Here is an 11,929-nt window from a genome sequence, read left to right as displayed (position 1 = left end):
ACCTAATCGATTTTTGATAAACCCATATTCCCAAGAAAATGATAAATTGGTGATATTGTTGATTCAGACCTTAATCACTCAAATCATAGAGGACCAACCTTCATCTTTTTTTTCACGAGACCATATTCCTGTAATCAAGTTACTTTGATTTTTTATTTGTGAAATGTTTATTTGGATTTACTTAAAAATTGTACTTTATCATGAAACTTCTGTCTTTATATACACACAAAATTCATCAAAAGAGGTTTTATTTAATTTATTATTCATTAAAGATAAAAATAAATAATTATAAAATTACGATCAAATGAGCCATTAATTCTTGATAAAAGGATAAAAGAATTATTTCCGCGTTATAATGCCGTAACAGTCCGTTTTAATGTTACATAACGGTTTCGTTGGATGCCTTTTCATTTAACGGGTTCTTTACAACGTAGCGTTGATTGGGACGCTCAGTGCGCTGTGAGCGTGTCGTTTACGCGGCGAGCCAAACATCGAACATGTGGCGCCCATTCCTCCGCGGCGAGGGCGTGGCACCGGTGCAATCCGTCCCCTCACCTTCTCCTTCCCGACTCCACCTTCAATGTAAATCGTTTGTCGTCGTCAACGCTTCCTCCTTTAATCCACCGCTCGCACGAACCAACTTTGCTGTATCTGCAGGTCGAGCTTCTGGTGGTGACCGGTGGGCAGCCATGAAGTCCCTCCGCCTCGTCCTTCCCCGTTCCCAAGTCTCTGTGCCACGTGGAATATACAGCAGGCCGACGGTCGGCCATGGGGTGCTCGGAATCCTCTCTGCGGGGCCGAGGCTTGCCTCCTTCGCACCCGTGAAAGCGAGCTCCGGCGCGGCCGAGACTACCTCGGTTTCGTATTCTACCATTGTTCCTGGTTCCGCGGCCAAACCGGGCCTCCGGAGGGATCCCGTGCTCGATTCATCAGGAGACGCTAACGACATGGAAGAGAAGATCGAAAAGGCGAGCGCTTTCTCCTTTTTGGCTCGACGTCGCTAAACGATTTTGGAATAGGAAGTGTTCATCAGTCGATAAGAATTTTTGTGTTGCAGGTGATATATAGGTGCCGGTTTTTCGCGTTTCTCGCGGTGGCTGGTTCTCTGATGGGTTCCGTAATCTGCTTTCTCAAGGTATGATCGCACTTGGTAGACTATTTCTTCGTCCTGTGGTAGTTCTTTAAATTGCATGAGAGGTGTTCGTTTTAAGGTCATCAATAACTCTGGTTAATTAGTGGCGAGAAAGATACAGGAGCAGGCATGGAGTAGAAGGTGTAAACTAGGCCATGCTATAATTAACCATACTCAATGCTACGAAGAAATGAAAACTAACGTGTGTGATTTTTAGCCCCAAGAAAGGTACCTCCAAATTATATAAATATTGATTTTTGATCCTCTTTTTGCAGCTGTGAATTGAATATTTTTCTGGCTTTAATTTGACTACTAATTTATATCATGTATTCCATTAATCAAATTTTTTTCTTTACTATGTTCAGGTGGCTTTAGTTGTGGGGTTTCTTATGTAATACTCGCTATGCAAATTATCATGGAGTTCTACAATGAACTGATGAACATTGCACATTTTATTTACCAATACAATGCCATGGCCAATTGGCAATCTTTAGTTTGTCAAAAAAATTGTAGGTGTTTTTTCTGTTGTAGAGACATTGACTCATCTTCTGTAGAGATCAGCTATGATAAGGCCAATAGATTAGTTTCTACATTTCGTTTGGGAAATGGAGACCATTTCTTTTGTTATATTTAAATAGTTCATGTGGGGGTAGTTCAGTTTGGATATACTTAATTGGAAATCATTTTTCTGTCTTTTCATTGTTCTAGCTGGTGTTGAACTTGTTATTAACTAAAAAAGGCAATCTAGATTCTAATTCCAGAGGTCCCTGGTGCTGCAATGTCTGAGAAGGTTCGAACCTATACAAGGTTAACCTTGCATGAAGAGATTTATGACTTGGACCTTTAGCATCCATGTTATTGCAGTCGAACTTTACCATGGCTCCAAGTCTTTGAAGTTTATATTTATTATACTAATATCAACTTTTCTTCACTGTGTTACTTTCTTTCTTAACCCATTCTTTATGATCACATTCACATAGTTATTCTAATTATGTTTGTACAGCTTTCAAGCAGTAGCGTATGTTATTATGTGCTTTGACCAAATGGTCAAAGCAATAAAACTAGAATTATGATATTTACCATTTAGCTCTCCTGAATCCCTGTGATCAACTTGTATGGTTGTTGATCATCTTGATCTGTTACTGGTGTATCCGAACTATAATATTAATTAATAAAACATTTATGTTTTGCTGTTAATTTGAAACAAAGGTATGTTGGTCCATCAAGATTCCAATGGATGTACAATAAATGACCAAAATATGGGCAGTACATGGCTAACTAAAATTGGTTTTCAGTTGCATGGAGCTGTATTCACTTGCAAGATAATTTGCAGAAGTTATAACTTACCATTTTTATTCTCCACGAACAGTTTCTTACACACTTAAAACAGTCCGCTAAAGTTAACCAGACCAAGTGCTTGTGCAGGGTTGCACATATGTGATAGATTCATTCAGAGAATATTTTTTGAGTGGTGGGAAAGTAATTCTGATGTTGATCGAAGCCATTGGTAAGCCAATGTATATTTCAAATTTGTATACTTTGAAATAGACAGGAATTGCTTCACACACTAGATAAAAGGATATTATCAAATTACCATTCTTTGTTTATTGATTATAAACATTATTGTGCAACTGGCTATAGACAACTTTGAATTCTTTTAAGATTTTTCCCTTCATTATTCTAAATTATGTGGTGGGTGTTAATTTTTGTTATTGTCTAGTCATTAACAAGTTAACTTTCTGGTGTAAAGTGTGCATTAAAATGTGTCATTGTCCTTGACAAGTTAACCTCTGGGCTGCTTATGATCAATATCTCTCTTAGATTATCTCCTAGAACACATTATCTGAAATATGTTATTGGACATAGTGATGCTGATCAACTAGTGCTGAAATAAGCAGGCCTGAGTTTACATTATCTTCTCCTGTAACACCGACATCTTTAACACTTCATATCTTGTAGAGCAGACATCTCAGTTGTGCATATTCCAAACGAAGCATGGTATCTCTGTATCACAGTTCTTCTGGACAGTCACTCATAGCAGTTTGCTCATTCTTTCCTGGGTTCACTTTTTTCCTTTCATTTAATGTTCCTTGAATTTTCCATTCTTCCTAAATATCAGTTTGTTGTCTAAACACACCCTGCTCTGTCACAGAACATGGATGTCTTTGAGTTTTAAGTTGGAAAATCTAAAATGGCCTATTGTTATCTCCCCGAACACATTTTTTGAACATGTAATTGGACATAGCCTGCCAATCAACTGATGCTGAAAACATTCTTAAGATTTGCTTAGTCATTTCTTCATTCACATGCCAGAAACTAATACAGCTGCGGATTACTTGGTAGTTGAAGGCTCATCTGAGAAACTGATGTCATTGCAGATGGCACTAGTCTATCACTAACCTTCATGTTGTTCCACTTCAGATATCTATCTTATTGGAACTGTGATGCTCGTCTTTGGAATGGGTCTCTATGAACTCTTCATCAGTAATCTTGACATTGCAAAGATGTCATCCTATGGATCAAGCCTTCTTGGGTTATTCAAACTTCTGGTTTATCCCGTTACTCAGTCATAGTTTAGATTTTAGATTTCAGAACAAGTTGCTAAATATTATTACATTAGTTTCTGAACCATTCCGGCTTTAATATGTTTAGGAACGACCAAGGTGGTTAGACATACAGTCCGTCAATGAATTAAAGACCAAGCTGGGGCACGTCATAGTGATGGTACTATTGGTTGGGATGTTCGAGAAGAGCAAGAAGGTGACAATATCTTCTACAGCTGATTTGTTATGCTTTGCGGCATCTATTCTGCTCTCCTCAAGTTGCCTTTATCTTCTATCAAAGCTTCACACCACCAAAGGAAGTATGCATGCCTGAGATGACAATTTGAGATGTATTCGATTGTCTTGATCTGTAAGACCAACATATCGTTCACAGTTATTCTATTGTTCATGAGACAACTCAGATGCGCTGTCTCATTAAGTGGAAGAAGAAATAAACGAGTCAAATGTGCTAGGTACTGGGTTTTAAAGATTATAGACGAATTATTTTACAGAGATGTATTTTATCTGAAAACAGAATTTATGCTTTTCATGAATGAGTTAGAATCCTTCATACAAATTGTAATTATTTTCTTCTGTGAACTATGACTAGATTTCTTTCTGTTTATGTTAACACTAACATCACCGTTAGGACAAGATGCTGAAATCCTGATCAACCTTCAGGCTTTGTTGGCAGTTATTGTCCCATCTAAACCAATTTGTGCATGGGAGCTGAACCAGCAAAACAAAGTTAAAAAACAAAAAAGAAGAAGGAACAGTAGCCAATTGAGAAACTAATTGTATCTATCACTTGGCAAACTTGTTGATCAGCCATGGGTTATGAATGGATAATTACATTGCTTAACAGAGATCAAAATGACACTTGTAAGCACTTTGAACCTATCCAAATTTGACTAGTCCTTATGAGTTAGTTATGATAAACGGAAAACTTTGAATCATGAGCTTTGTAAAAGCTGCATGATGGAAATCATCAACTTAGCAACCATACACCCCGATAGCTAAAGAGTTATAATACATATGAAATGTAAATTGACCCTCTCCAACGAATTGAAACAAGATGGATCATTCAAGATTGAAGTTAGGGAAACTATTCTAATCACTTTATCAATGAAAATTTGATGAAGTAATTAGAATAGCACTTTGATTCCCTTAAAACGCTATAAACTAAGAAGCTTGATAAGTTAATAAGTTTTAAAGTTTATGCAAGAACTCAAAAACAAAACACTCACCGGTGTTGAAAGTTGAATACACTTCTGAATTGTCCTCCTTACAAAGGGAGTCAGCTTTATTTATAAAGTACAAAGGCCAAGTACAAAGGGAATGAATCTATTAAATACACTAAATAATATTCATATTCCTAATGCATGAATGTAGATTACTCATGAATCTGTCTTGAATTGATTTGAATGATTATTCATGAATAAGCCCATCATTCCTAATATGGTCTAATATGGCTGAATGACTTTTATTCTTCAAAATGAGTTAAAAATATATTTTTTTCTCAAGATTGGACTTTCTCTTCGTGATGTGGATTTATTTGAATCAGGTTAACCATTTTAGGCTCTTCTTGTATCCATAGAACCTTAATCATGTTTTGACCAGCTTACTCCTTCTAAATGCGAAGACTTCCACTAAACAAGTTAAGGCTTCTTTCATCCTTTTAGCTTTAGCTCTTGTCATTGGTTCTCCATGAATAGTTAAAGGATCCTTAGCATAATTATAATCAACTTGCTCATTCATATCATTCCCCTTTCCTCGAAAGGATTCGTCCTCGAATCAGCACCTTCATCACCTCCATTTGTCCATCTGTTTGTGGATGACAAGTGGTTGAATACAACAGCCTTGTACCCAACTTGCTCCAAAGTATTTTCCAAAAGTGGCTAAGAAACTTCACATCTCTATCATTCACAATTGTATTTGGAATGCCATGTAATCTTACAACTTCTTTGAAGAACAGCCCCGCAACATGTGCTGCATCATCTGTTTTGTGGCAAGGAATGAAATGTGCCGTCTTGCTAAACCTGTCAACAACAACAAAAATAGAATCTCTCCCTCCTTTTGACCTTGGTAAACCTAAGACAAAGTCCATGGATATATTAACCCAAGGTTCACTAGTTATAGGAAGAGGAGTATACAATCCATGAGGCATTACTTTAGATTTAGCTTGTTTACAAGTAATGCATTTCTCACATAATCTCTCAACATCTCTTTTCATGTGCGGGCAAAAGAAATGATCACTTGACACATCTAAAGTTTTTCTAACCCCAAAATGCCTCATTAAACCTCCACTATGTGCCTCTCTCACAAGTGATTCTCTCGTTGAACATTGAGGAACACAACTTATTTTCTTTGAAAAGAAAACCATCATGCTTGAAAAACTTGTCAAAACCCCATTTCTCACATGCCCATAAACATTAGCAAAATCATAACCAGAATTGTATAAATTTTTAATGTACTCAAAACCCAATAATTTTGCATCAAGTTGAGAAATTAGAACATACCTTCTAGAAAGAGAATCGGCAACCACATTTTCCTTACCTTGTTTATACTTGATGATGTATGGAAAGGATTCAATAAACTCTACCCATTTTGCATGCCTACAGTTTAACTTCCCTTGTCCTTTGAGATATTTCAAGGACTCATGATCGGTGTGTATAATAAATTTCTTGTACCAAAGATAGTGCTATCAAGTCTCTAACACTCTTACCAAAGCGTAAAACTCCTTATCATATGTCGGGTAGTTAAGACTTGCTCCACTTAGCTTCTCACTAAAGAACGTAATAAGTCTGCCTTCTTGCATTAAGACTCCTCCAATTCCTATTCCACTCACATCACACTCAATCTCAAAAGTTTTAGCAAAGTTCGGTAAAGCAAGCAAAGGTGCTGAATTAAGTTTGTTTTTAAGCAAGTTAAAAGCATCATCTTGTTTTTCACCCCATCTAAATATCATATTCTTTTTTATGCATTCAGTTAATGGTGCAGCAATTGTAGAAAAATCCTTAATGAATCTTCTATAAAAGCTAGTAAGACCGTTCTATAAAAGTTAATGGTGCAGCATTTTATAAACTTAGACTAGAGGAGGGGATTTCTCAAGTGATTGCAACAGTGTTTCTTCACTTTTAAACTTTCTATGCTTATGTAAGTTAACCAGGAATAAGAGGGGTATTTATAGGCCTCAAGTTGATTCAAACTTGGAGCCTAAAAATATATCATCCTGGGTCTCCTGGGTACGGGCGGTACCACCGCCTGTGTTGGGCGGTACGATCGCTAGTGTCAATCTGACACTGACATTGTGTTGGGCGGTACCACCGCCTGGCACTGGGCCACTGGGTGGTACCACTGCCCAGACTAGCGGTACCACCACTTGGCACTGGGCCACTAGGCGGTACCACCACCTGACACAGTCTCGGAGATTGTGCCACGACGGTGTCACTTCTTGAGCCATTGTTTGGGCCTTTCATTGGGCCTAACACAGTTCCTACATGGGCCCAACTAACCCCTAATTGGGTTGGCACAATTCCAATCCTAATTACGTGCTAACTACGAAACTTTAGACATTTCCTAAGCTAAACAAGTCTGTAAGTCTAGGTTTCTTTCGACGAGCTTCCGGCGATCTTCCGACGAACTTCCAACGATCTCTTGACAATGTTCCAACGAACTCCCGGCAAGCTCCTGGACTTCACGACGATCTTCTTGGAGAGTTCCGATGAGCTTCTTTGGCAAGCTCCTGGACTTCTTGGTTGGTTCCGGCAGAACTTCCGACGAACGTCTGAACTTCCGATAAACTCTCGAACTCTCAATGAAATCACGTTCTTGACTCCGGGACTTCATTTTGATTTATGCCTTGCTATCGTAGTTAATCTTGCACATGTAAAACACACTTTGATCTAGATAATTATTACTAAGCATGAATCATGTTGTCCGGTATGTCATTGGTCCATCGATGCTTTATCCGATTCTTTGGCGCATCGTCCTCTCTTGCGGTCTATTGCCCAATCGACCAGTTAACCTCCGCAACTCCGATATCTTTGGTGCAATATCCGCTCTTCTTGGTCCGATGCCCGAATCTATGGCCCAAAGCCTTTTGTCGATGCGTCGATCGATCCTCCGGCCTGACGTCCAATCTTCTGATATGTTTACCTCCGGCCCAACATGATTCTTCCTGCTTTAATTGTCTCTCCCTGATCGAAGCATCCTACATCATTCAAAGACGCAGATCAAATTATAAACACTTATCAATTGGTTTCATCATCAAAATCTGAGATTCAATAGAATATCATCAAGAAGTTTGTTACAAAATGTGATGTTTGCCAACCCATAAAGGTGAGACAATTGCTACCCCTGATTTGCTTCAACCTCTTCCTATTACTAATGATGCTTGAATTGACATATCTATAGCTTTTATTGATAGACTTCCACCATCTCAAGGTAAAACCATCATCTTTGTGGTTGTGGATCACCTTATAAAAATATACTTATTTTTGTGCTATATGACATCCTTATACTGTTGCAAGTGTTGCTTGCACTTTTGTTGAGAATATATTGAAGTTGTATGGAATTCTACGTTTCATTATTAGTGATCGAGGTAAAGTTTTTACTAATACCTTTTGGAAGAAGCTCTTTCGCTTGTCGGGTATCCAATTGAATATAAGTACTACTTATTACCCACAAATAAATGGGCAGACTGAAGTGGTAAATAGATGTCTAGAAAACTATCTTAGATGTTTTACTAGTAATAAACTAAATGAGTAGATGAAATGGCTTCCTTAGACAGAATAGTGGTATAATACCACTTATCACTCTTCTACTAAAGTGACCCCTTTTGAAGCGATTTATGGTCAATCTCCTCTCATAATTACAAAAGATATGTCTGGTTCTTCTAATGTTGATCAAGTGAATAAGAAATTGCTTGATAGGAATAAAATTATTCAACTTTGAAGAGATAATCTCGCAGTCTCATGAGCTAGAATGAAGTAACAAGTTGATAAGCATCATAGTGAGCGAGAGTTCGTAGTGGGTCGATTGGGTTTTCCTTCAACTTCAGCCTTACAAGAAAACTTCTATAAAACTATCTCCTTGATTCTTTGAGCCTTATAAGGTATTGGAACGTATTGACGTAGTTGCTTATCGCTTGGACTTGCCAGCAAGCTTTAAGATATATCTAAATTTTCATATTTCTTGCTTTAAAAAGAAATTAGATAAGGATGATATGGTGTAACACCATTTGCAAGATATTTCTTCTACTAGTGAGGTTTAAATTCTACCTCAAGCTATACTTAGATCGACGTATTGTAATGCATCATAGATATCTTGTCACTGAGGTGTGTGTTCAATAGGCCGACTTATTAGGACCAAAATCGATACTAAAAGGGGGGATGAATTAGTGCTTACGTAAAAACGTTGTGTATTTAGAAAAACCATTTTGATAAAATCGTATCGGAAATGCGTTTGAACTTAGAGAAAGTGTGAAGTAGAGTGAGCAGCCAAATCATTAAGCAATATAAAGGAAAAAGGCAAAGAAGAGAAGGCACACTAATTTTATAGTGGTTTGATCATCATGACCTATATCTATTTCTAATTCCTCCTCTGTCGAGGCCACTAGCGTTCACTAACGATCTTCCTTCAATGAGCGAAAAAGGCATTTACGAGAAAGAAAAGGGACATCCTCAGTATTACGAGAAAGAAAAGGGACATCCTCAGTATTACGAGATTATGACATACTTCTAATCCTTAGGTAAAGATTCTTTAGAAGAAGATGCATCCAAGTTGCTTGGGGGAGGAGAGTGTTCATTTAAGTTCAATGCATCAAACTCAAAATCATCATCAAAATTATTTTTCTTAGATTCGAGAAGTTTATTAAAATTAACATGAATGGATTCCTCTATAACCAAAGTTCTTTTATTAAAGACAAGAAAGGCTTTAGAAATAGAGAAATAACCGAGAAAAATGCCTTCATCGGATTTAGCATCAAATTTTCTTAAGGTATCTTTTTCATTTAAAACAAAATATTTACAATCGAAAACTTTAAAATATAAAATATTTGGTCTTTTATTATTCCACAATCATAGGGAGTTTAGAAAGTAATGGTCTTATGAGAACCCTATTCATAACATAGCATATTGTATTAATGGCTTCGGCCCAAAATATTTGGGTAGGTTATGATTGTTTAACATGGTTCGTGCCATTTCTTGTAAGCTCCTATTTTTTCTTTCAACTACTCCATTTTGTTATGGATTTCTTGGAGTAGAGAAATTATGGTTGTACCCATTTGACTCACAAAAATTTTAAAAATTATGGTTTTGAAATTCACTACCATGATCACTACGAATAAATGAAATCATAAAACCCTTTTCATTTTGAACAAGTTTACAAAATTTCAAGAAATGTTTAAAATAATTACTTTTGTGAGCCAAGAAGTATGTCCAAGTGTATCTACTAAAATCATCAACAATTATAAATATATATTTACTGCCTCTTATGCTTGTTGTATCAATTGGTGCAAATAAATCCATATGGATTAATTGTAGTGGTCTAGAGGTGCTTATTTGATTTTTTTATTTGAAACTATTTTTTATTTATTTTTGAAATTGATATGCATCACAAACTTTGTCTTTGACAAACTTGGTGCTAGGCATTCCTCTTATAAGTTTTCTAGTTGAAATTTGAGAGATTAGTTTCATGCTAGCATGACCTAATTTCCTATGCCAAAGCCATGCATCATTTTCTAAAGTCAAAAAACACATTTCATCATAAAAATCATCAATATTAATAGTATTCATATTATTATTTTTAAGGTAATTATAGATTTATTTTTGTGTTGTATTTCAATGATACAAGCATTAGATTCAAATTTGATAATATATCATTTTTCATAAAATTGACTAATGCTTATCAGATTATGTTTTAAATCATCTACTAATAACACATCTTTAATTAAAATATTTAATTTATTACATATATTTCCTTTCCCAATAATTTTTCCTTTGTTGTTGTCTCCAAAGGTGACAAATCCTTCGTCTTGGCTAGCAAGTTTAGAGAAGTGTGTTGGTTCTCCGGTCATATGCCTTGAGCATCCACTATCAAGACACTATCTCTTGCTCCTAGCTTGTGATTGTAGACATATCTACAAGAAATGAGGTTTTCTTTTATGTACCCATTTAACCTTGGGTTCCTCATAAATAGATCTACCTATCATTGAGTGATTTATGGCTCCTTTAGGAACTCAAACTAATTTATGTGGATTATATATTTTAAATGGATATTTATAGGCAAAATGATTATATTTTCCATAAAAAAATATATTTTTCTCTAAGTGAGACATGTAATGTAGGTCCTTTAACGAAGATAGTTGGCTTTTGTTGAGTATTACTCACAAAGCCAATTCCTTCCTTTCTATGAACATAGCCCTTATTAACAAGAATCATGTTTAGAGATTTATTTTCTATTTTAAATTTTTCTAATATTTCTTGTAGTAAAGCATTTTCTTTCTTAAGTGAATCTATCTCATCACACTTAGTGCAAGAAGCTAGAATACTATCATCATGCTCATTTTTTAATTTATCAAATTCAATAACAAGAGAAGCATGCTCCTTTTTTAACAACTTATATTTTTTACTAACTAGCTTACATTCATCATATAGATCATTAAAAGCGATAAGCAAATCATCATAAACTAAATGAGATTTGATTGAGTCACTTAGCTCATCATTGAGTGTCATTGGAGCATAGTTATCAACTTCTTCTTTGTTGGTTGGCTTCTCGTCTTTAGATGCACTTGAATCGTCGTAAGTTGTTTTGAGCGTCTTCTTTTTCTTTAGTTGCTTTTTCTTCACTTGGGAATATTCATTTTTGAAGTGTCTCGGCTTCTTGCATTCATAACAAATTACTTGGTCCTTTTTTTTTTCACCTTTGTTCTTAGTGTCTTATTTTGTTTTATTCCTTTTTAAAAAAATTTTAAATCTTCTTGTAAGAAGTGTCAAGTCATCATCATTATCATCGTCATCACTTGAATTTTCACCTAAGTGGCCTTCTTTGGTTCTAAGTGTCATGTCTTTCTAGTTCTTTGGAAGGTGGTTCTCAAGTTCATCATTTGTTATACATGGCATTTCATAGGTCATCAAGAACCTGATAAATTCTTCAAGTGGAAAGTTATTAAGATATTTTGCTTCTTGTATTGCCATTATATTAGGATCCCAACTTTTTAGAAGACATCTTAATATCTTGTTAACAAGTTCAA

The 11,929-nt window shown here is 35.9% G+C and overlaps 1 protein-coding gene across 1 annotated transcript; it reads left to right on the top strand.

Annotated features, from left to right (window-relative positions):
• Positions 1-449: 449 nt before the first annotated feature.
• Positions 450-4,252, top strand: LOC135617465 (uncharacterized). Its single transcript, XM_065117685.1, has 6 exons — positions 450-582; positions 658-968; positions 1,058-1,135; positions 2,558-2,639; positions 3,554-3,681; positions 3,785-4,252. Exons 1-6 carry the CDS (start codon positions 498-500, stop codon positions 4,007-4,009), a joined length of 909 nt encoding a protein of 302 aa, XP_064973757.1. The 5' UTR covers positions 450-497; the 3' UTR covers positions 4,010-4,252.
• Positions 4,253-11,929: the final 7,677 nt, after the last annotated feature.

The sequence above is a fragment of the Musa acuminata genome, chromosome BXJ2-7 (assembly GCF_036884655.1).
Source record: "Musa acuminata AAA Group cultivar baxijiao chromosome BXJ2-7, Cavendish_Baxijiao_AAA, whole genome shotgun sequence".
NCBI lineage: Eukaryota > Viridiplantae > Streptophyta > Magnoliopsida > Zingiberales > Musaceae > Musa > Musa acuminata.
The sequence above is the reverse complement of the archived record's forward strand: the minus strand, read 5'-3'. Positions and strand labels throughout refer to the sequence as shown.

Bases quoted from the DNA above. Each gene is read 5' to 3' on its own strand.
- LOC135617465 (XM_065117685.1), top strand. From the start codon at position 498: ATGTGGCGCCCATTCCTCCGCGGCGAGGGCGTGGCACCGGTGCAATCC. The intron at 969-1,057 runs GCGAGCGCTTTC...TTTGTGTTGCAG, and splicing joins TGGAAGAGAAGATCGAAAAG to GTGATATATAGGTGCCGGTT. The intron at 1,136-2,557 runs GTATGATCGCAC...GTGCTTGTGCAG, and splicing joins CCGTAATCTGCTTTCTCAAG to GGTTGCACATATGTGATAGA.